At 45.3% G+C, this 24,596-nt stretch overlaps 1 protein-coding gene and 1 long non-coding RNA gene across 9 annotated transcripts in view; one reads left to right on the top strand and one right to left on the bottom strand.

The window, feature by feature from the left end:
• Positions 1-878: 878 nt before the first annotated feature.
• The window catches only part of PDSS1 (decaprenyl diphosphate synthase subunit 1), a 50,339-nt gene continuing 26,621 nt past the window's right edge, over positions 879-24,596 (top strand). For 2 of the 8 annotated variants that reach the window (XR_008510754.2, XM_024253240.3), the window contains exons 1-6: positions 1,923-2,139; positions 6,429-6,461; positions 8,696-8,760; positions 9,304-9,412; positions 13,672-13,802; positions 24,276-24,417. Coding sequence is in view for 6 of the 8 variants with exons in the window: in XM_024253240.3 (XP_024109008.2) it covers positions 2,011-2,139; positions 6,429-6,461; positions 8,696-8,760; positions 9,304-9,412; positions 13,672-13,802; positions 24,276-24,417 (609 nt within the window). In the remaining 2 variants the exon portion in view is untranslated. Of the gene's footprint in view, positions 2,140-2,267; positions 6,318-6,428; positions 6,462-8,695; positions 8,761-9,303; positions 9,413-13,671; positions 13,803-17,848; positions 17,866-21,658; positions 21,831-24,192; positions 24,418-24,596 lie in introns of those variants that run through there. The other 6 variants (XM_002820609.5, XR_002916424.2, XM_054523148.2 and 3 more) reach the window with 6 other exon arrangements.
• Positions 10,930-16,891, bottom strand: LOC129048415 (uncharacterized). The gene is made up of 4 exons (XR_008510755.1): positions 16,717-16,891; positions 15,050-15,165; positions 13,871-14,020; positions 10,930-12,323 (listed from the first exon to the last, which is right to left on the bottom strand). It is a non-coding gene; the product is annotated as an uncharacterized LOC129048415 (long non-coding RNA).

Genomic DNA, 24,596 nt, shown 5'->3' on the forward strand with positions numbered 1-24,596 from the left:
CCTCAACTCATGCTTGGCCTAGTTGGGTCAAAAGAACTACTTGTGAATTCCACATGTCCAGTTGGTAGGTTACTGTTTTTTCTCAAGAGTTTAGCTATACAGTAATGTTGGAAGTCTTGAGGAACTTCATCTGCTGTCCCTACTTAGCCTTGCAATACTACAGCATCTTTTTTTCTTTTTTTTTTTTAAAGACAGAGTCTCACTTTGTCACCTAGGCCAAAGTGCAGTGGCACAATCTCGGCTCACTGCAACCTCTGCCTCCCAGGTTCAAGTGATTCTCCTGCCTCAGCCTCCCAAGTAGCTGGGATTACAAAACAGACACCACCATACCCAACTGATTTTTGTATTTTTAGTAGAGACGGGTTTCACCATGTTGGCCAGGCTGGTCTCAAACTCCTGACCTCAAGTGATCCACCTGCCTCGGCCTCCCACAGTGCTGGGATTACAGGCTGAGCCACTGTGCCCGACCTACAGCATCTTTTTAAGAGCAATGTTTTCTGTTTTAATGTGGCCAAGCAATCTCTAAATGAACATGGTCTGACAAAATTGTGTAGTGCCATACTTGACAACTGGGTGAGCTTGAGTGTGATACTTATTTGACCATACGGTATTTCCTCTATGTTTCCTTAACTTTATATACAAAAAAGGGGAAATGATAATGTATTAGTCATAGGATCAAGTACAACCCAAGTGCTTAGTGCTACACTCTACTTGGCAAATTCTACCTGTTGAATGTTTCTTAATATACACGTCTAATCTAAACCAAGATAAACTACAGGTGTATATTAACAATCTTTACTAGTAAAGCACTTCGCATATTTTTACATACTATTCTTCAAGATGGAAAAAACACCATCAAACTGGCTTATTTTCATAGATGTCTTTATATAGTCTATGATGTCTTCATTCCATAAAAAACCCACACGATTAAATATGAAATTAATGTACCCAGCTATGAGGCTACCGCATTCTTTAACGCAAGAACAAGAAAATACATGAATCAGAAAACTGCAATTACCTACTTGCTGGTCTATTTCCTCATTAGAGTGAATTTTTTGAGGACTAAATTGCATTTCTGTATCTCTAATGCTTACCCTCTATCTCACTGGCTCTGTGTGTTTGAGTGCATGCGCTGAATGTTTATATCATTTAATTTCTGTTCGGAACACGCTGTCTCTTAGCACCAGTAGATCTGGCCTTAGAGCTAAGGAAAGAAGGCCTTTCTAACCCATAAGGGGTACTAATCCTGTACAGACTCCAATATCTCCCGGGCTGGGTACACGCAGGTTCACATCCAGGTGTGAGCAAGATTGCCAAACTATACCTATAAGGCGTTTGGAGGAGAGAGTCCAAAAGTCACGAGACCCGGCTAATTAAGCTCCTATTTCACAACAACCCTGATCGTGGTTGGACTTGTTCCTAGGAAGATGCGATGGGCTGGAACTTCCTTCAAGAACAGATTGCAAAAGGCAGCCGACCAGGGCGTGGCAGGTCACTGCCAAGGGAAGCAGCAGCGGAAACCGCCGCCTCCGGCTTAGGCTGCGGAGCGGGAACCAGATTCTCTTATGTTTCTGCCTAAACACGCAGAACAAAAGAGTTAGTGGCTGCAAGGGTGACGTGCGGTACTATTTCTTGCTAATAAAAGGTCCCCAGAGGGACATTTTTTGCTATGACTGCAGGCGTGGCCAGTACCCCTGCACAGCTTCCGGGAAGGGGTGGGGATAGGAGGCTCGCCCCGGGGAAGGTCACGCTCGGGGTCCCCAGACCAGGTCTCCGCACGCCCCTGCCCCGTCGCCTCCCGGGAGCTGCCGCCGTCCCCGTTGGCTGCGAACGGGCAGGCACCAGAAGTCTCCGCGCCCGGCAGCCGGACCGCACGCGGGGAAGAGCGAACCGCGCGCCCGGGCGTGGCCGAAGCGCTTCCTGTGCCAGGTTTCCGGCTCCGGGTCCCGGGAGGAGGCTCGCGGGCCAGAGGCGGAGCCGCCGCCCTGCCGCCACTTTCAGACTCCGACCATGGCCTCGCGCTGGTGGCGGTGGCGGCGCGGCTGCTCCTGGAGGCCGGCGGCGCGGAGCCCCGGGCCAGGCTCCCCCGGCCTTGCGGGACCGCCGGGGTCGCGTGCAGCTGCCGACGTCCGCGCGCAGGTGAGGTTGGGAGGCGCGCGTCCGGCGGGGCTCAGAGGTCACGGCTCCAATGACAGCAGTGGGCGGAATGAATGGGAGCGGGGAGCACGTGCGTCGCGACGCGGGGGCTCACGGGGTAGCTCCGGGGTGGGACTCCGGTGCGGAGGGGTGCCCGCAGTGGGACGGAGCCGCGCGTTGGACTGAAGTAGGGGCGTCCCCTACACGGGGTTGCAGAAAGCGGTGTCCTGGGGACCCCGGGAGCTTTTGTGGGGGTGGAGAAAGCGGTGGGAGCCGTGTCCTGGGGAAAGCGCAGGAGCGATCAGATTGACCACTACTATATGGACAAGGCTAAGCCTGGAGAGCGACTGCAGCTATTTACTTTGGAGTTGGAGGAAGACGGATCTTGCCTGAAATTTTAGAGCCAAAGGTGCTCAGAGCTCTCTCCGAGAAATGGAGGATCGAATCGTCCTCGGAATAGTCCGAAAAGGTCTTGTGGAGAATGCAGGGCTGGTGCTAGGGTGGACCGGACCTTAGTTGTCCAGCAGTGGCTTCGGGAGGAGAGCACACCTGGATGGGGCTGGAATGACAGTGGAAGGAGAAAGGCCCGAGGCTGTCAGGAGGAGAGAAACCCTGGAGTCATCTAAAGTCGGAATCTCAGCGATAGCCCATTCTTTCAGGGTCTCTTCTGCTGCCTTTGGGTTCCAATCTCCTTTTTCTCCCTTTCTGGTCGGTTTAGCCCCTGTAAATGGACACTGTGAGCCCTTCTGCGCTTTGTAATGATTCTCAGTGTGCCATGGGGTAGGCCCATGCTATTAGCATAACCGTGCAAAATCTATGGACTCACTGTTATTTAAGTTTATTTGAATTTAGTACTCTTTTAATTCAGATTTGGTATACTTTATGTGTCCGTGTTCTCATCAAACATCATTTCCCAGTATGAAATATATAACACTTATAAATATCTACTTTGTACCAAAGTGGATGCATATCACAAATTATCCAAAACAAGGCTTGGGCCAGGTGCAGTGGCTCACACCTGTAATCCCAGCACTTTGGGAGGCTGAGGTGGGAGAATCGGTTGAGGCCAGGAGTTTGGGACCAGCCTAGGCAACATAGCGAGACTCTGTCTCTACAAAAAATAGAAAAAATTCACCAGGTGGGGTGGTGCATGCCTGTAGTTCTAGCTACTCAGGAGGCTGAGGGAGGAGGATCGTTCGATTCCAGGAGTTCAAGATTACAGTGAGCTGTTTATTATGATAGTGCCAATGCACTCCAGCCTGGGCAACAGTGTGAGACCCTATCTCTAAAAAATCTAAAGCAAAAAAGACATTTGGAGACCAAATGGCAGCTGGGCAACTAGACAACGCTAGACAGTAAAGAGAACAGAATATGGGGGGTGAGGGGCACGTGGGAGAAGAGGCTTAGAGGAGGAAGGTGGGCTTTGCTGTGATCCATTTCAGGACTGTTCTCTCCAGACTTCAGATATTTCTAGTTCCACAGATGAAGCCAGTATTTGAAGAGATGGGTGCATCCACCCTCTTATGCCACTACATGCTTCTTCTTTTTTTTTTTTTTGACGCAGAGTCTCACTCTGTCACCCAGGCTGGAGTGCAGTGGCGGAATCTCGGCTCACTGCAACCTCCACCTCCCAGGTTCAAGCGATTCTCCTGCTGCATACTCCCAAGTAGCTGGGATTACAGGCGTACACCACCACGCCCAGCTAGTTTTTGTGTTTTTAGTAGAGACCGCGTTTCGCCATGTTGCCCAGGCTGGTCTGGAACTCCTGACCTCAAGTGATCCGCCCCCTCCTCGGCCTCCCAAAGTGCTGGGATTACAGGCATGAGCCACCACGCCTGGCCTGACACTTCTTTTTAAAAAAATTTCATGCCCACCAAGCAACCTTAGCCAGGGAAAGTGTGCTTTTCTGGAGAGAATATGCTTTATGGCCTCCCTGTCTGCCCGAATGACAACAAGGAGGGATTGTGTGGACTCATGATGCCAAGACCATGTATTTCTGATGTGTGTGTCAGTGATGCTTTTCACTATACATTAATATGTTAGCATTCTGGTGTCTGCCTCAAGCATGTGTGTTTTGGTTACTTCAAGTCTCTTAGGGCCTGATAGTCCTTGGGGATACAGAACTACAATAACTAAGCCACAGGGACAAAGAGCAGCAATAATTAAGCCACATCTTGCTCTCCACCAGAGTTGTACTACCTCGTAATGGATGTACATTCTTCTGACTTCACTAGTAGTGTGAACAAATATTGTAATAGGATAAAAACCAGTGTGCATGTGATTGTGCCAAATCACTTCTCAGTATATCTTTGATTTTTTTTTTTTAATTTTTTTTTTTAGAGACAGGGACTTTCTGTATTGGTCTTGAACTCTTGGACTCAAGCAATCCCCCCACCCCCTCACTTGAGGATTGGCACATGGCCATGTATTTGATTCTTACCCAGTGCTTTCTCTTTGGCTGAGCGTGGTGACTCACGCCTGTAATCCCAACACTTTGGGAGGCGGAGGCAGGAGAATCGCTTTAGCTCAGGAGTTCGAGACTAGCCTGGGCAACTTAGTGAGACCTCCTGATATGGTTTGGCTCTGTGTGCTCACCCACATCTATCTCAAATTGTAATCCCCAATTACATTTGGGACCAGGGAAGGTCAAGGGAGGGACCAGGTGGAGGTAATTGGATCATGGGGGTGGATTCCCCCATGCTGTTCTTATGATAGGGAGTTCTCACAAGATCTGATGGTTTTATAAGTGTTTGATAGTTCCTCCTGTGTTCATTCTCTCTCCTGTCACCTTGTGAAGAAGGTGCTTGTTTCTCCTTCTTCTTCCACCATGATTGTAAGTTTCTGAGGCCTCCCCAGCCATTCAGAACTGTGAGTCAATTAAACCTCTTTCCTATAATCATAAATTGCCCACTCATGGGTAATTTCTTTATAGCAATGTGAGAACGGACCAATACAGATAATTGGTACCAAAGTAGTTGGCATTGATATAAGATACCTGAGAATGTGGAAATTACTTTGGAACTGGGTAACAAGCAGAGGTTGGAATAGTTTGGAGGGCTCAGAAGAAGAAAGGAAGATGTAGGAAAGTTTGGAAATTCCTAGAGTCTTGTTGAATGGCTTTGACCAAAATGCTGAAAGTGATATGGACAATGAAGTCCAGGCTGAGGTGGTCTCAGATGGAGATGAGGAGCTTCCTGGGAACTGGACAAAGGTCACTCTTGCTATGCTTTAGCAAAGAGACTGGCGGCATTTTGCCCCACCCTAGAGATCTGTGGAACTTTGAGCCTGAGAGAGATGATCTGAAATTGGAACTTAAATTTAAAGGGGAAGCAGAGCATAAACGTTTGGAAAATTTGCAGCCTGAAGATGTGATAGAAAAGAATTTTCTGGGGAGGAATTCAAGCTGGCTGCAGACATTTGCATAAGTAACAAGGAGCCGAATGTTAATAGCCAAGAGAATGGGGAAAATGTCTCCAGAGCATGTCAGAGACCTTCTCTGCAGCCCCTCCCATCACAAGCCAGGAGGCCTAGGAGGGAAAAATGGATTCATGGGCTGGGCCCAGGGCCCTGCTGCTCTGTGCAAGAGCAGCCTTGGGACTTGGTGCCCTGCTTCCCAGCTGTAGCTAAAAGGGGCCAATGTACAGCTTGGGCCATTGCTTCAGAGGGTATAAGCCCCAAGCCTTGGTGGCTTCCATGTGCTGTTGAGCCTGCAAGGTGCACAGAAGACAACAATTTGGGAACCTCTGCCTAGATTTCACAGGATGTATGGAAACACCTCAATGCCCAGGCAGAAGTCTGCTGAAGGGGGGAGAACCCTCATGGAGAACCTCTGCTAGGCCAGTGCAGAAAGGAAATGTGGGGTTGCAGCCCACACACAGAGTCCCCGCTGGGGCACTGCCTAATGGAGCTGTGAAAAGAGGGCCACCATCCTCTAGACTCCAGAATGGTAGATCCACCAACAGCTTCCACCGTGCACCTGGAAAAGCTGCAGGCACTCAATGCCAGCCCATGAGAATAGCAGTGGGGGTTGAACCCTGCAAAGCCACAGAGGCAGAGCCACCCAAGTTCTTGGGAGCCCACCCTTTGCATCAGTGTGACCTAGATGTGAGACATGGAGTCAAAGATCATTTTGGAGCTTTAAGTAATGACTGCCCTGCTGGATTTGGACTTGCATGAGGCCTGTAAGCCCCTTCGTTTTGGCCAGTTTCTACCATTTGGAATGGGAACATTGAACCAACGCCTGTACCCCCCATTGTATCTTGGATGTAACTAACTTGTTTTTGATTTTACAGGTTCATAGGCGGAAGGGACTTGACTTGTCTCAGGTAAGACTTTGGACTTGGACTTTTGAGTTAATGCTACAATGAGTTAAGACTTTTGGGGACTGTTTGGAAGGAATGATTGGTTTTGAAAAATGAGGATATGAGATTTGGGAGGAGCAAGGGGCAGAACGATATGGTTGGTTCTGTGTCTCTACCCAAATCTCATCTCGAATTTTAATCCCCATGTGTCAAAGGAGGGCCTATGTGGAGGTAATTGGATCCTGGGGGTGGATTCCCCCATGCTGTTCTTGTTATAGTGAATTCTTATGAGATCTGATGGTTTTATAAGTGATTGGTAGTTCCTTCTGTGTTCATTCTCCTCCCTGCTGCCTAGTGAAGGAGGTGCCTTGCTTTCCCTTTTCCTTCTGCCATGATTGTAAGTTTCTTGAGGCCTCCCTAGCCGTTTAGAACTGTGAGTCAATTACACCTCTTTCTTTTATAAATTACCCAGTCTTGGGTATTTCTTTATAGCAATGTGAAAACGTACTAATACACCTCATTTCTAAAAATCAGCTACGCATTGTGGCATGTTCCTGTAGTCCCAGCTACTCAGTAGGCTGAGGTGGGAAGATAGCTTGAGCCCAGGAGATTGAGGCTGCAGTGAGCTATGATTGCACCACTGCACTCCAGCCTGGAAAAATAAAATAAAAGTAAATTCATGAGAGGCAAGGTTGACTTTCAGAGAGTGTGTGAGGGAAAGGTAAGGAACAAAATCGGAATTAGAAAATGACTGTTGCCCCTCTCTTTTCATTCTTCACTGCTTTTCTGAGCACCTCTAACCTCCCTTTGGAAAACTGCTCTAAAGTACTTTTAAAGCAGAAAATAGTAGCTTGATTGAATAGATACTATATTAAATGCGTACTGTGTACTAGGCTCTGAGCTAAGAGCTTTACATATGCTCTCTAAATTAATCTCCACCTCTCTCCATGAGTAGGTATTATCAGAAAGACATCACAAGGTAACACAAATGTTGAGATTTGAACTGAGATCTGTCTTCCAAAGTCCATGCTACTAATAATTGTTAGGCCACTTGGTGGTAAAAAGCGTCCCCTGTATTAATTAGCTATGTAATTTTAATCCTTCAACCCAGATTAGACGTCTCTAACTAAATAACTTTTTAGTTATTCAGTTAGAATAGTTCAGTTAGTTATTATAACTAATCATAGTTATTTGGTCAAGTGCAGTGACTCACACCTGTAATTCCAGCACTTGGGGAGGCTGCGGCAGGTGGATCACTTTTGCTCAGAATTTCTAATAATAGTAACTATTACTAGAGACCTGATAATAATTATTAAGTCTCTTACTGAAGAAGTTTTACTCTTCCATTAAGATGCCCTTATTTATAAGTATTATAATAAAATACTGAACTCATATGAATTAATTACCCATGTAGACTGAAAGACATAGGTTGTCATATAATGGTTGTCATATAAAGCATGAGGGAGGATTGTCACTTTGTTTTCTTGTTACATTGTAATTGCCTGGGACATGATGAAAGTTCTTACTGGTTTAATGAATATGTAATGCTGTGGGGGAAAGAATGAAACTCAGGCCAACTCCTTTGACTGGTGCCTGGCAAAGTCAACCTTCATTGTCATTTTAATATGGCTAGAGCGATACATGTTCATTAGAGAAGAATCAGAAAATATCTACCAAAAGAAGGAATAAAACAAAACACCCCCACAATCCGCTTCATTCCAGAATAACTACTTTTAACACCCTGATTTATGTGCTTTCAAACTCTGTTCTCCCATGTGTAATATCAAAATGTCCTGAGGTGGGTTGGTTTTTTTGACAATATTTATCCAAAAGTACCATTTCCAAAGTATGTTGAGGAACAAGAACTTAAAATAGACAGTGTTTGTATAAATATAAATTCCTTCCTTGCTACTGAAATCTTTTTCCTCTGACCAGTCTTAGTTAAATGGAAGGAAGTTGTTTAAAACGAATTTTCAGGTCTGGAAAGATAGATATGAATATGGAAATTGGCTTTCTTTGGGGGAAGGGATGGACTGAAGATGGTTTTTATTTTCTCCTTTTTTCTTGTGTTTTCTGCAATGACAAGTATTTTGTAATAACAAAAGGAAACTTTTTAAATTATTCTTCCTCTAAAGTTTGCAATCTACCTATAAATGGGTGATTAGAAGATAAAGATTATAATTATGGGGATTTTATCATCCATTGTTACAGTTTTTCAGGAATATTCTTACAGGTTTCTTGACATTTTTATTTTATAGATACCCTATATTAATCTTGTGAAGCATTTAACATCTGCCTGTCCAAATGTATATAGTATATCACGGTAAGTTTACAGTCCATACTGCAACTACTAAAATTATCCATTTTTAAATTTATTGTTATTTAAAAATTTTTTTTGTAGTGATGGGGAGCTCACTATGTTGCCCAGGCTGGTCTTGAACTGCTGGCCTCAAGCGATCCTCCCACCCTCAGCTTCCCAAAGTGCTGGGATTGCAGACATAAGCACCTGGCCTAAAATTATTAATTATATTGCCTGTAAATTTCTATTCTAAATTGTAGATCTCTGCCTGTTCAAAAAACAGGAATGTAATAAAGTTTGAGCTCAACCCAGAACACAATGAACATAGTTTAGTTTATCTTTGATTTTGTGGGTTCTCAAGGTCCTATTTATAAAAGTGATCTATTGATCTGTCATTTAGCAAGAACGGAATTCTGTATGTTTTTCCAAATTATAATGACCTTTTCAGATTCATGATTAATTTCTAGCAAATATTTGGGCTGAATTTTCCATATCTGAATCTACTAAATATATATGTATATAAAACTTACTTGAAAATGAAGTCATGTGCATTTTTGCATGTCCCAGGTTTCATCACACAACCTCAGACAGTAAAACACACAGTGGTGAAAAATACACCGATCCTTTCAAACTCGGTTGGAGAGACTTGAAAGGTCTGTATGAGGACATTAGAAAGGTGAGTTTTTTATTCTGCTGTGATGTAATGTTTTAGCTTACCAAAACTTACTAAAATTTTATTTTTTATTCTTATAATTATTATTTTTGTTTGAGCTGGAGTCTCACTCTGTCTCCCAGGCTTGAGTGCAGTGGTGCAATCTAAGCTCACTGCAACCCTCGCCTCCTGGGTTCATGCAATTCTCCTGCCTCAGCCTCCTGAGTAGCTGAGATTATAGGCGTGCGCCATCACACCTGGGTAATTTTTGTATTTTTAGTGGAGACGGGGTTTTGCCATGTTGGCCAGGCTGGTCTTGAACTCCTGACCTCAGGTGACCTACCCGCCTTGGCCTCCCAAAGTGCTGGGATTACAAAAAAACAATGCAGGTTTTCAGATCTGTACAATGCAGTTTGCAATCTTGATTCACGTATGGTCAAGTTTCAAATGTTTCTTGAGCAAGAATACATATGACCCAGTGCCAGGCAATATGAAGAATGCAATATGTATTTATGTCCAGAAAGAGGTTATGGCAGGGTTGGGAACCTGAAGAAAAAAAATAGTCCAGGTAGCTCATGCTTGTCCAATGAGTTATCTCACCTTTCTTCTTAAAACCCACCACCTCCCAGTGACTCCAGCTGTCTCTTCCTTATCTAATTCTGAATGTCATTGCCAGTCTGCCCCAAATATGGCTTTCTTCATTCAACTCTTTTTCCTGAAAACTTTCAGTAGTTCCCAACCTCACGTGGTTGGACACCATGGTCCGTGCCTGTAATCCCACCAATTTAGGAGGCCAAAGCAAGAGGACTGCTTAAGCCCGGGAGTTTGAGGCTGCAGTGAGCCATGATCCCGCCATTGCACTCCAGCCTGAGTGAGAGAGCAAGACATTTTTTCTGTCTTTAGAAAAAAATTGGCTGGGTGCGGTGGCTCACACCTATAATCCTAGCACTTTGGGAGGACACCACTTCCTGTTTCACAGACAGTAGGGGCTGTGGAGGAAGAACTCCTTCAGCTCCTGCTCTGTCGCAATTGGCCAGCTTGCCTGCGCCTTCTCTGGCGATTGCCTGCTCTCCTCCCACCCGTGGAAGTCATGTCCCTTCCCTCTTTAGGGGCAGTCCCTTAGCCAACCTCCCCAGTTCCTTAGGAACTCCCCCAGACATGGCCTCTCCCTCTGTCTGCAAACTTTCATTGGCATGGTCTCTTCCATATCCATTGGGTGTTCAGTTTCTTCACCTGCGTTTTTAAAAGGCCCGTCCACTGACCCAGTGCTTCACTCCCTCCCTTCCCTCACAGTATCCCCTGCCCTCTGCCTTTCTCCAGCACCTTCATGTTCCCTCCACTATTGCACTAGGGCCCCCTTTCCAGCCTCTCCTCTGAAGCTGGTTTTGCTTGGGTCACTGATAGCTTCCGTGTGCTAAATCCAATAGATGTGTTACTAGCAGCAATCTGTACAGGTCTGCAGCAACCTCAATTCTTGCCTCCTCAGAAGAAAGAATTCGACTGAGGGGCCTAAGGCAGAAGGAAAGACGGAGGCAAGTTTTAGAGCAGGAGAGAAAGTTTATTATAAAGTGTAGAGTAGGAAGGGAAGGAAGTAAAGTACACTTGGAAGAGGGCCAAGCTGGTGACCTGAGAGAAAGTGTGTGGTTTGACCTTGGAATTTGGGTTTTAGATGTTGGCATACTTCCAGGGACTTGCATCCCGTCTCCCTGGATTCTTTCCTTGGGGTGGGCTGCCCGCATGCACAGTGGCCCACCAGTGTTGAGGAGGGGAGCATGCTCAGTGTGTTTACCGGAGTTTTGCGCATGCTCATTTGAGGCATTCTTCCCATACCAGTCCCAGTGTTCCTAGAAAGACTTAATATACCAATTAAGCTCTGCCATTTTGCCTCTTAGTGTGCATGGTTGAGCCGACTCACCCAACTCTTGAGATCTTATTGGGAAGCTGATCACCAGTTTCAGGTTTTTGTATCTATTGAGAGACTGCTGTCCCTTGGCACCAGCTGTGACCAATTAGTATTTTAGCCACACAGTTAACAACTGCCTGACCATCACGTGATGGTCGCCTCCCTGTTGTGGGTGGGGGAGCCCTCTCCTGCCCTGCTCATGCCTGACTAGCTATCTACTGTAACAGACACTTCCTGGTTTTCTGACCATCGGGCACTATTGACTGTAACCCCTCCTTGAAACATGGTTCCCTTGACTCTGCACTTTCTTCCCCCTCCTTATCCTGAGGCTGTTCTTCGGTTCATCACCTCCAGCTCACTTCCTTTAATTTTGCCATTCCCTGGGGTTCTGTGGGCCCCCTCCTCTCTCTCTTCCTTATATACCTGTGTCCATACTTACGTCTCCCAAATAATATCACTACTCCAGGTTGAATCACATCTCCCACACCCAGGTAGCTAACTGCTCACCAGGAACGCCATGGGGCGGCCATGACGGTCTCAGGCTTAACTCAGCTGAGACTCTACTTTTCCCCCACGAGTTGTTTGTTCTGCTGTTTTCCTGTTCTTTGGGGAACCTGGGAAGAACCCAGGACTTGTCCCTCTCCTTCCCCTCTATGTCCTTCTAGTCTGCCTCTTGTCAGTCCCCACTGCCCCAGACCAGGCAATTCCATGCCCGTGGTCCTTTCATTCGTGCTCTTCTCCTGCCTGTCTCAGCTTTCGAGGTGATGGCTTACCTGGGTGACAGCACCACACCCATCACACTGTATTGTGTCAACGGCAATGATCGTTTTACTTCTCCCCATCTAGACCCTGAGCTCCTTGTAGGCAAGGCTTGTCTTACTTAACCTTTGTGACCTCTGTGTCTGTTACAGTACCTGGCACTAAGTCGGTAATTTACTGAATTAACGATGGGCCCACTTTGTTGTGTTCACTTGTGCCATGCTGAGGTTCATTGACTCCCACTGCGTCCAGGTGATAAACTCTGACTTAGTCCTGGAGTGGCAGATACAAGCGACACACACCCGTCAGCTGGAAGGCTCTCGTCCTCTTTGTGAATCAGAACCCTGTTTAGGCTTCTGATCCCACATCAAAGCCCATCTCCTCCATGAAATACTAGGTTTTTCTAGCCTGCACTGATCTCTTCCTTCCCTGAACTTTTAATGTATTTAATGTACAGCATTGTTCATGCTACCACTGTATTTGTCATTGATTGTTTCATATTTGCAAAATGTTTCTCTCTCCAGTTCAGTTGTAGGCGCCTTATAATCTGGCAGCCCATGCCTTATATGGGCTCTATGCGCTTACATGGGCGTCTGTGAACCCTCAAAATGTCTTTTGCCAAGTAAAGGCCAAGCCGGATGGACTGAGCCCTGCTTCTCCTCCTTGGCTGTGGTCTTACTATGTTCCTGCCCCTCGTAAACAGCTTTGCCCCTAGGAGTTTGAGGCTGCAGTGAGTTATGATCGTGCCACTGCCCTGAGGCCTGGGTGACAGAGCAAGACCTTGTCTCTAAAAAAATTAAAATAAAAAATTTAAAAAAACAACTTCGCCGCTCTACCCAGGACACCCCACCCCCGTGACCTGCTTCACAGGCTCCCGACGGCCACTGGCTTCCACCTTCCCCATCTTTCTCTTCCCACCTCCATCTTTCAAGCTGCGAACCAGCCCCTGTTCCTTTCGCTGTCCAGCTGTCAATGAGCCCAGAGTCCCTTAGCCACCTAGTGCTTTCTTCCCCCTCCTGCTGTCTCTTGGAGTCATCTGGTGTCTGATGCTGTCAGCGGGGGCAGGTGGGAGTGCCTGTTCTAGCACTGAGGCCACTCGGGGCTGATCCAAGCATTGTGTATGTTCTAGCCTTCAGGACAGCCAGGTAGATGGCCCTGCACTGTGGGAGCCTTGCCCACGGAGTGTTGAATTTCTCAATTGAAATGAATACACTTAAATCAAACCAAAGTTTTGTAGAAGAAATCCTGGCCAGGTGCGATGGCTCACGCCTGTAATCCCAACACTTTGGGAGGCCGAGGCAGGTAGATTACCTGATGTCAGGAGTTTGAGACCAGCCTGGCCAACATGGTAAAGCCCCGTCTCTACTAAAAATACAAAAAATTAGCCAGGCGTTGTGGCGGGTGCTTGTAATCCCTGCTACTTGGGAGGCTGAGGCAGGAGAATCGCATGAACCCGGGAGGCAGAGGTTGCAGTGAGCTGAGATTGTGCCATTGCACTCCAGTCTGGGAAACAAGAGCGAAACTCCGTCTCAAAAAAAAAAAAAAAAAAAAAAAAAAAGAAATCCTGTTGGCTTTCTGTGCAGTTTTGATGCCATTGTGACACAGAGAAACTTTATTTCAGGAACTGCTTATATCAACATCAGAACTTAAGGAAATGTCTGAGTACTACTTTGATGGAAAAGGGAAAGCCTTTCGACCAATTATCGTGGCGCTAATGGCCGGAGCATGCAATATTCATCATAACAACTCCCGGTGAGCTCTTTTTTTCATTCCTTTCTTGTTTTTATATTTGGGAAGTCTTTCTTCCCAAGGTTACTTACTGTTTCATTTCCCATTTAAGAATTAGCATATACTGGCTGGACGTGGTGGCTCATGCCTATAATCCCAGCATTCTGGGAGCCTGAGGCGGGCGGATCGTGAGATCAGGAGTTTGAGACCAGCCTGGCCAACGTGGTGAGACCCCGTCTCTACTAAAAATACAAAAAAAAATTAGCTGGGCGTGGTGGCAGGTGCCTGTAATTCCAGCTAGTTGGGAGGCTGAGGCAGGAGAATCGTTTGAATCTGGGAGGCGGAGGTTGCAGTGAGCTGAGATCACACCATTGCACTCCAGCCTGGGCGACAGAGCGAGACTCTTGTCTTAAAAAAAAAAAGTAGCATGTACCTAAAAATTCACTTTGTGATGTTTAGATTCTGACTTTAAGTCACTAAAGTCACTCTGGAATCTAGTCTGGCACCTTTTTTTTTTTGAGACGGAGTCTTGCTCTGTCGCCCAGGGTGGAGTGCAGTGGCGCGATCTCGGCTCACTGGAAGCTCTGCCTTCTGGGTTCACACCATTCTCCTGCCTCAGCCTCCTGAGTAGCTGGGACTACAGATGCCTGCCACTGTGCCCCGCTAATTTTTTGTATTTTTAGTAGAGACGGGATTTCACCGTGTTAGCCAGGTTGTGGTCTCAAGGTATGAGCCACCATGCCCAGCTAATTTTTTTTTTTTTTGTATTTTTCGTAGAGATGGGGTTTCACCATGTTGGCCAGGCAGGTCTCAAACTCCTGAACTCATGTGATCCACCCACCTTGGCCTCCCAAAGTGCTGGGATTACAGGCGTGAGCAACTGTGCCCAGCCCATAAAGCTCTTTTTTCATCTGGGTTCTTTAATAAAATGAGCTTGGGTTTTGCTGAGCTCTGTTGCAAGTTAGGTTCTCCAGGAGGCAGACTCTGAGATGAAGTTTAAAGGACAGGATGTTTATTCGGGATTATCCCTTGGGATTACTGACACCTGAGGGAGGGGGAGAGGAAACAGGACTGGGTAGCAGGGGAAGCTGAGCTGCAATCAACAGCCTGAAACGCCCTCTAGGGTGTGCAGGTAGAATGGCCCTTCATCTATCAGTCCCTGGATGTGGGTTGCCTCCCGAAGGGGCACAGCCTAAGGTGAGAGGACTCTTTGTAGCCAAGGCAATCCTTGAAGAGGCTAAGGAATGAAAGCCAACAGGTACCAACCATACCTGGTACAGCAGCTGAGGCAGAGTCGTGCACGGACGGGGGATCTGGGGACATGTCTCAGAATCCACCACAACTCTGTTTTCTGGACTTGTCAAGTCTGAGTTATCTGTTGCGTGGACTCAGTCTCAAAAAAAAAAGTTTTTAAAATAAATTAATGAAATGTCTTCACAATTACATCATATAATCTATTGATGGAAATTCCAGTAGACCGTAATATACTAATATATCTCCCTAGTGTTGAACATTTGTATTATGTTTCCCCTTCTCAGTAGATATTTAAGGAATGCCTAAGATTTGTTAGCACTGAATTTAATGACGCTGTAAGAATGAGTGTCAGATATTGCTTGTTAGTGGCTGCTCACCTCTGCCCTGCTGCTGGCCCTGCCTTGTCCAGCACATCCTGCCATGGCCAGGGCTGGCTGCCACTTTAGCTGGGCTTTTCAAAGAGCTCACAGTATATTTGTAGCAAGCAGTGAAATCTCTGGCATTGACCTTTAACCATCGTCAGGACCACTTTCACTTTACCGGAAGGCAGAGCAGCAAAAACGCTCCCTCTGAGCCAAACTTGAAATAACATCTCCTGCAGTCCAGAGCAGAGTTCCACAGCCTCGGGACTGTTGAAATTTTGGGCCAAATTGTTCTTTGTTGGGGGTCACTGGGGGCTGCCATGTGCATTACAGGATGTTTAGCAGCATCGCTGGCTCTACCCACTAGATGCCCCCAAGTTGGTAACAATCAAAAATGCCTCCAGACACTGCCAAATGTCCCATGGTCCCATGCAGTGCAGAATCGCCCCTGGTTGAGAATCACTGGTCTAGAGAATGTGTTTATATTTTTAATTTCTCTCTTAATATGTAATACAGTTCATTGCTCTCAGAAACAAACATGGGAAGGAAATTTTTTTTTTTTACTGCTCTAAGTACTATCACCCACTGTCCCCATAATTGGAAGTTTTTCTTTTTCTTTTTCTTTTTTTTTTTTTTGAGATGGAGTCTCGCTCTGTCGCCCAGGCTGGAATGCAATGGCACAATCTCAGCTCACTGCAACTTCCACCTCCTGGGTTCAAGCAATTCTCCTGCCTCAGCCTCCCAAGTAGCTGGGATTACAGACGCACGCTACCATGCCCAGCCAATTTTGTGTTTTTAGTAGAGATAGGGTTTCGCCATGTTGGCCAGGTTGGTCTCGAACACCTGGCCTCAGGTGATCCACCGGCCTTGGCCTCCCAAAGTGCTGGGATTACAGGTGTGAGCCACTGCGCCCGGCCAATTTGAAGTTTTTTCAGTCTGCCTTATGGAAACTATATAAATTGTTAGTTGCAGAAAACATGGGAGAATATAACAAAAGCCATTGCTAGTTTAAATAGTAAGGTCACTACTGCCCTCTCCAGGGAATGTCTGAGCTGCAGCCTCATTCTCCCTATGAGTGATTGGAGCAGGGCTTAGGAAAGTCACAGTGCAGAGACAGTGTCTGGCATGGGAACAAGTCTGGCATGGGGACAAGTGTCTGGCATGGGGACAGTGTCTGGCATGGGTTGTGGCGTGGGTTTGGGTGGTACAGTACCCTAGCAATTCTGCTCTCCAGGCCCCAACTTCCTGACAATACTTGCTTTCTGTGGACTCTTCTGGATCGGGCACTTAAAGGACTAAATATGTAGGTATTATTTCCATACCACTTAAGAAGAAGGGACGAGGCTTCTGGAGAGCTGGGCCATTTGTGATTTTGCTTTTGCTGAGAAAGGCTTAGGACAGTAGGGGGAAATGGCAGCTAAAGATTCAGGAGCAGCACCATCCATGTTCAGTGCCAAGAGAGCCTCTCCAGCTTCAGTAGCCCCAGATCAGTGAACCTGACAGTGAACCTGACAGGCTTGCTTGTTGGTGATGTCATAATGGAGGGAGACTATTTTAAACCTTTAAACCTTTGACAATCAAAGTTTAGTGGCTCTTAGGAGGCTTATCAGGTACTGTGTGTTTTTTTTTTTTTTTTCTTCTTCTGAGTTATGTATTAAATTGGGGATTTTTGCCAGGTGCAGTGGCTCATGCCTGTAATCCCAGCACTTTGGGAGGCTGAGGCAGGTGGGTCACAAGGTCAGGAGATCAAGACCATTCTGGCTAACACAGTGAAACCCTGTCTCTACTAAAAATACAAAAAATTAGCTGGGCGTGGTGGCACACACCTGTCATCCCAGCTATTCCGGAGGCTGGGGCAAGAGAATCGCTTGAACCCGGGAGGTGGAGGTTGCAGTGAGCCGAGATCATGCCATTGCACTCCAGCCTGGCAATAGAGCGAGACCCCGTCTCAAAAAAAAAACAAAACAAAAAAAATGGGGGATTTTTAAAACAAAACTTTGGAGGGGATTTTAATAAATGATAGAAGGTATATCTTAAGAAACAGAACAAGAGGGAGAAACTACTACTTACTGATTTTTATATTTTCCTTTATTAAGCTTTTCAGTTGTCCATTAAATGTTCCCTGCTAGATTACGGGGAGTTTTTAACTTGAGGTTCACGGGAGTTGTGGGGTGTCTGTAAACAACTTGACATTGTATGCAAAATTTTGTGTATATTTGGATTTTTCTGGGGAAGGATTTCTGTGGCTTACAGTTTATTCTCAAAGGGAAGTAGGGCCCTGAAAAGCTCAGGACCCCGTGTTTGTTTTCTGTCTGAATCTTGCTAACCATGGTGTCTGGGTAGAGAAAGTAGGAATCCACACAACAGATGACTCAGACTTGACAAGTCCAGAAAACAGAGTTGTGGTGGATCCTGAGACATGCCCCCAGATCCCCCGTCCGTGCACGACTCTGCCTCAGCTGCTGTACCAGGTATGGTTGGTACCTGTTGGCTTTCATTCCTTAGCCTCTTCAAGGATTGCCTTGGCTACAAAGAGTCCTCTCACCTTAGGCTGTGCCCCTTCAGGAGGCAACCCACATCCAGGGACTGACAGATGAAGGGCCATTCTACCTGCACACCCTAGAGGGCGTTTCAGGCTGTTGATTGCAGCTCAGCTTCCCCTGCTACCCAGTCCTGTTTCCTCTCCCCCTCCCTCAGGTGTCAGTAATCCCAAGGGATAATCCCGAATAAACATCCTGTCCTTTAAACTTCATCTCAGAGTCTGCCTCCTGGAGAACCTAACTTGCAACAGAGCTCAGCAAAACCCAAGCTCATTTTATTAAAGAACCCAGATGAAAAAAGCTTTATGGGCTGGGCACAGTTGCTCACGCCTGTAATCCCAGCACTTTGGGAGGCCAAGGTGGGTGGATCACATGAGTTCAGGAGTTTGAGACCTGCCTGGCCAACATGGTGAAACCCCATCTCTACGAAAAATACAAAATTAGCCAGTTGTGGTGACACACGCCTATAAATCCCAGCTACTCAGGAGGCTGGGGCAGGAGAATCGCTTGAACCCAGGAGGTGGAGGCTGCAGTGAGCCGAGATTGTGCCACTGCACTCCAGCCTGGGGGAGACTCTGTTTCAAAAAAAAAAAAAAAGAAAAGAAAAAGAGCTTTATGATAGATTTCTATAAAATTGCTTCACTCACTGAATGCAGCACAGTTATAATGTCTGCATGTTTCTCAGACAAGCCAAACCTACCTAGCCTGCTCAGCTGCCTCACTGAAGACACTGTTATCACTGGCACCTGGCTCTTGGCACCATCCATTCCCGTGTGAAACTCTTTTAGTTCTAGGAAGTGAATATCATTGCCAGCAATCAGGATAACAGACTACCCAAGTTGTGCTGTACAGAGATCTGTTGATATCAATTTTGCAAATAGACGATGGCATTGGATTACATTAGTCCAGTTTTCAAAGCTGAACTAGATGTTTAGAGGGTCAAATTATAAGACACAGTTTTCACAGTAGATAACAGGTTGAGAGTCCAGGTGTGATAACAATCCTATATTCAGAGGAGGTAACTTTTATAGCACTATAAAAAACTAAGGAAATTACCAAAGCCTATCCCTGGAAAGACTGTAATAAAACAGCCATTTAGCACTGATTGGCTCCAGTGATTCCAAAGGTCAGGCCATTAGCAACTGTAGAGCCATTCCTGGTTTCTGTGTGTTCTGTGTCATTGAGCCAGCCACTGCTGCTGCTGTTTATGGGATAGGCAAGAAGATTGCTACCAAAGGAAATGGTTTTGTCTTTGACCTAGGAGATGGCACTTTGGATATGTCCGTAATCACTATTAAAACGGATCTTTGAAGTACATTCTACAGTAAGGGACACCCACTAAGCTGGAGATTTTGATGAGCAGATGGTTATCATTTCATGCATGAGTGCAAGGTCAAGCATAAGAACCTCAGTGAGAGCAAGAGGGCTGCAGGGCTTGTGACTGTGGTGTGTGCACCTTCTTCAGCACCCTCCATGCCAGGATGAGGCTGATTCTGTCTGCAAAGGAATCAACTCCTAAACTTTTTTGTTGTTTTTGTTGTTGTTTTTTTTTTTTTGAGTCTTGCTCTGTCACCCAGGCTGGAGTGCAGTGGCACAATCTCAGCTCACTGCAACCTCTGCCTCCCAGGTTCAAGCGATTCTTCTGCCTCAGCCTCCCAAGTAGCTGGGATTACAGGCACGCACCATCATGCCCAGCTAATGTTTGTATTTTTAGTAGAGACGGGATTTCATCATGTTGGCCAGGCTAGTCTTAAACTCCTGACCTCAAGTGATCCACCTGTCTCCCCCTCCCAAAGTGCTGAGATTAAAGGCATGAGCCACTGCGCCTGGGCACTCCTACACTTTCCTTACCCATGCCCAATTTGAAAGAACTGAATGCTGGTTAGTCCATAGTACCCTGGACTCTATAGAGAAGCTCTGCACAGAGCAACCTGGATAAGTTGTAGATCCAGGTATCATAGGGGTCTCTCTCCACATATCCCAAGATTCAGAAGCTCTTGTAATTGCTTCTTCAGTGGCAAGCAAATAAGCAATAGTGTGAACCCTGCACCATTTATGATGCAATTTTGCAGACATCCATTATATCCACAGCTAAATCTGAAAATATTCAGGGGTTGCTGCTTTTAGATACCAATTATTTTCTCTTGACATTAAAATGCTAACAAATCTATGACTGTTATGATCAAGTTAAAAAAATTCCCACTGAAGAGAGACAGACTTTACTCTGAGCCTTATGTGTTTCTTTAGGTTTAGAAGGTGAATGAGCAGTGGCTGAGGAGGAAGTTGGAGCTCACAGGCTTCCTCCCTGCACTCTGCCATTCCTTAGATTGGAGGCACCCTTGATACAGATCCCTCCCTACACACTGGGGGTTTACTTGCAATTTAAGACTTCATATTTTATATTAGTATGAACAGGGAAAATATATTTTGTAAAACCACATGTAAACCTCGTAAAGGATTCACTGGTAGGGTCATTATATTTGTCTATCTATTTTTAGGTATGTTTGAAACTCTTCATTATTAAAAAAAAATGTTTTGGCCGGGTGCGGTGGCTCACGTAATCCCAGCACTCTGGGAGGCCAAGGCAGGTGGATCATGTGAGGTCATGAGTTTGAGACCAGCCTTGCCAACATGGCAAAACCCTGTCTCTACTAAAAATACAAAAATTAGCTGGGCGTGGTGGCACACGCATGTAATCTCAGCTACCTGGGAGGCTGAGGCAGAAGAATCACTGAAACAAGGAGGCGGAGGTTGCAGTGAGTCAAGATTGCGCCCCTGCACTCTAGCCTGGGCGAAAGAGCAAGACTCCATCTCAAAAAAAAAAAAAAAGATAATTTTTTAAATCTAATGAAGGAGGAAAGAAAAGTCCTGAGAGGCATGCTGAATCATAGCATACTCTTACAGGTGTGAAGTACAGAGGACGTAGCCAACTTTCAAGACCAGGGGCTTCGTTTTCCATGCTACCTTGCCTGGCACCTCTCCCAGATCCCAGGAAAATGTGACCACTATTTCACAGTAGGAAGTAGAAATGGTGCCCAGTTTTTTTAAGGCTTGATTCAGTTTGGCATTTTGGAGATGTCATCTTAAGGACAGCGTGAGGTTTTTCTGTAATCTGTGCATTTCGGCCATCTGTCCCACCCTCATGTTATGAATAAGCAGTGGCAGCATTTCCCAGATGTAAGCTGACACACACTAAAGCTGAACTGTATAAAAAATACATCAGGTAAAACTGTGGAACATCTGAAATACGATGTATATTCTACATAGAGGCTGTGTTACAGTACCAAATAACATTTCAGTTTCATCCTGATTTCATCAGTCAACAATTTAGCCATGCAAAGTGACATTTTTTATTCTATTTATTTGTTTATTTGGAGACAGAGTCTCACTCTGCCCCCTAGGCTGGAGTACAGTGGTGCAAGTCTCGGCTCACTGCAACCTCCACCTCCCAGGTTCAAGCGATTCTACCGCCTCAGCCTCCCGAGTAGCCGGGATTACAGGCACCCACTACCATGCCTGGCTAATTTTTGTATTTTTACTAGAGACGTGGTTTCGTCATGTTGGCCAGGCTGGTCTCGAACTCCTGACCTCAGGTGATCCTCCCGCCTCGGCTTCCCAAAGAGCTGGGATTACAGGCATGAGCCACCGCGCCAGGCGCAAAGTGACATTTTTAGATGGATATATAGTAGTCTATGAAATTTCAAAATATTTTAAGCAATCTTTGTTGTAATAATAGCTTCAGATTACCAAAACAACTCTAGTATCTTGGTGAGTGCTGCCAATTTCATTGCAACTTCTCAGCAGGAGCCCCGTCTGCTGATGTAATTTATGATAATGGAAGCGGTGTCCAACTTCTGAATGCATGAGAAAGGCTAGACCTTACCTGTTGTTTTAAGGTAAGGTCTACTGCTAACTAGTAGGAGGTATCTAATTTATTAGACTGAAATTCACTTGCAAAAGTATTCTAAAAGCCTTATATTTAAAAAAAAAAACGGTAAAAGTTTATATCTTTTCCTGTGCCTTCAACTCAAAGAAGATAGGGCCTAGTAAATTTACCTGAAAAATATTTGAGTATTCTAATATAAAAACTGAATCTCACTGAGGGATTCAGGTGGCTTAAAACTCACCTGAACCCTGAACCTCTATTTTCTCATTTACTGAAGTTTATTGGGGTTTTTGGTTTTTTTTTTTTTTTGAAACAGAGTGTCTGTCACCCAAGCTGGAGTGCAGTGGCGTAATCTCGGCTCACTGCAACCTCCGCCTCCCGGCTCAAGTGATTCTCCAGCATCAGCCTCTCAAGTAGCTGGGATTACATATGCACACCACCATGCCCAGCTAATCTTTGTATTTTAAGTAGAGACGGAGTTTCACCATGTTGTCCAGGCTGGTCTCCAACTCCTGACCTCAAGTGATCCGCCCACCTCAGCCTTCCAGAGTGCTGGGATTACAGGCAGGAACCTGTAACTGTGCCTAGACTACGGAAGTGGTTTTTATATGCTAATTTGTCCGTACCCTCCACTGCTTTTGTTTTAATACTCCCCCTTGGAAGACTCTATTGTGATCTAGACATATTAAGAAGTTGTAACTGAAATATTAATAAAGAATGAGGCCAGGCATGGTGGCTCAGACCTGTAATCCCAGCACTTCGGGAAGCCGAGGTGGGTGGATCACCTGACGTCAGGAATTCAAGACCAGCCTGGTCAACATGGTGAAACGCTGTCTCTATTAAAAATACAAACATTAGCTGGGTGTGGTGGCGTGCGCCTATAATCCAACCTACTCAGGAGGCTGAGGCAGGAGAATGGCTTGAACCCGGGAGGCAGAGGTTGTAGTGAGCCGAGATCACGCCATTGCACTCCAGCCTGGGCAATAAGAGCGAAACTCTGTATCAAAAAAAAAAAAAAAAAAGAATGAGTAACATTGTAGACACGATTTCCAGGCTGAGAGCAGTTGGAAGGGTCTAGTTCTAAGGCTGCTAGTAAGAGGAGCCAGCATGACATCATATTTTAAAATTATATGTAAAGCAAGATCAAAAGCTTTTCTCATGCTGATTTATTGTCGTTAGTTAAATTCCAGCACCTTTTATGTAGTTACACTTCAGTTTTCATTGCTTTCTGCTGGGTCTGAGGAATTGGAATGAGCATTACCTTGTACAGATGTTCAGATTTGATTTTTAAAGAAAAAGTCATATTTCAGAATCCCTCTCCCTTTTTTCCCCTCTAAGATGTTACCTGATGATATTTGAAAATAAGCATTTGGAATAAGTGCAACATTTGGTTAGTGTGTGTTTAAATGAGGCATATGTTTTAGGTTCCAAATGGTTATTTCCCCAGTTTGATTTTCTTGAAATTTAGTTTTTAAAAATTCCCATAGATGATGGTGGTAATAATGATTAAAATGAAATGGGGGATATTCCCTCTGAACTGTAAAATTCATATCTGTACTATCTTCTTGAGCCTACTTATCCTATAGTTTGTGTTAAACTTGGGAAATAAAAGTTTAAATTTCTAATGAGAAGGTTAAATGTGAGTTGGAAGAAAGTTTTACAAATATCTTCTGTTGGTTACTGAGGTTGTCATACTAGACGTTTAATTTAAGACATTACTACGCGGGGCGCGGTGGCTCACGCCTGTAATCCACACTTTGGGAGGCCAAGGCGGGCGGATCACTGGAGGTCAGGAGTTCGAGACCAGCCTGGCCAACATGGTGAAACCCCATCTCTACTAAAAATATAAAATTTAGCTGGGTGTGGTGGTGTATGCCTGTAGTCCCAGCTACTCATGGAGGCTGAGGTGGGAGAATCACTTGAACCTGGGAGGCGAAGGTTGTGGTGAGCCAAGATTGCCCCACTGCACTCCAGCCTGGGTGACAGAGCAAGACCCTGTCTCAAAAACAAAAAAGACAGTATTAAAAGCTTTGAACATTGAGACAGTTGAGTCTTTAAAATACTTTAAAAAAATGCTTCTCACCTATCTTCCCTATCCACCCCAAAATTTAATTGGAAACTTATAAACTTTAAACACCTGACCAAGAACACTGTTATAAAGATGATTCTTCAGCCCAGTAAGATCAGCCAGACTTCTGATCGTTTACTGTTTTTTTGGCTAATGGTACAATTTCTACTTCTTTAATGGGGAATTCATAAAATATAGTTGTGGCAGGGTTTCTCATACATTTGTAAATGTGTAGAAATGGCTGTGTTGTGAAGCCAGAGTTTTTATACCGTTTCTCTTAGAGAAATAACATTCTTTATCCTAGATCCGATGTCCAGTTTTCACAAGCTGATTGCTGAGAAGGTTCTAGGCGGCGTCTGTTAAAAAGCATTGCTTTCTGTTAATTAGACATGTGCAAGCCAGCCAGCGCACCATAGCCTTAATTGCAGAAATGATCCACACTGCTAGTCTGGTTCATGATGACGTTATTGACGATGCAAGTTCTCGAAGAGGAAAACACACAGTTAATAAGATCTGGGGTGAAAAGAAGGTATGGTTTTTTGGTTTTTTTAAAATCTCTCTTACTGAATCATACGCTTTTCGGACCACATTTGATTCTCAGATTTGTCTCATTAAAAATATGCTTGCTCAAATGTAATGTGGTCTTCTGAATTTCAAAAAAGTATTCATGTCTTGTCCAAATACAGATATTTGATAAATAAATAATAA

This window comes from Pongo abelii, chromosome 8 (genome assembly GCF_028885655.2).
Source record: "Pongo abelii isolate AG06213 chromosome 8, NHGRI_mPonAbe1-v2.0_pri, whole genome shotgun sequence".
Classification (NCBI taxonomy): Eukaryota; Metazoa; Chordata; class Mammalia; order Primates; family Hominidae; genus Pongo; species Pongo abelii.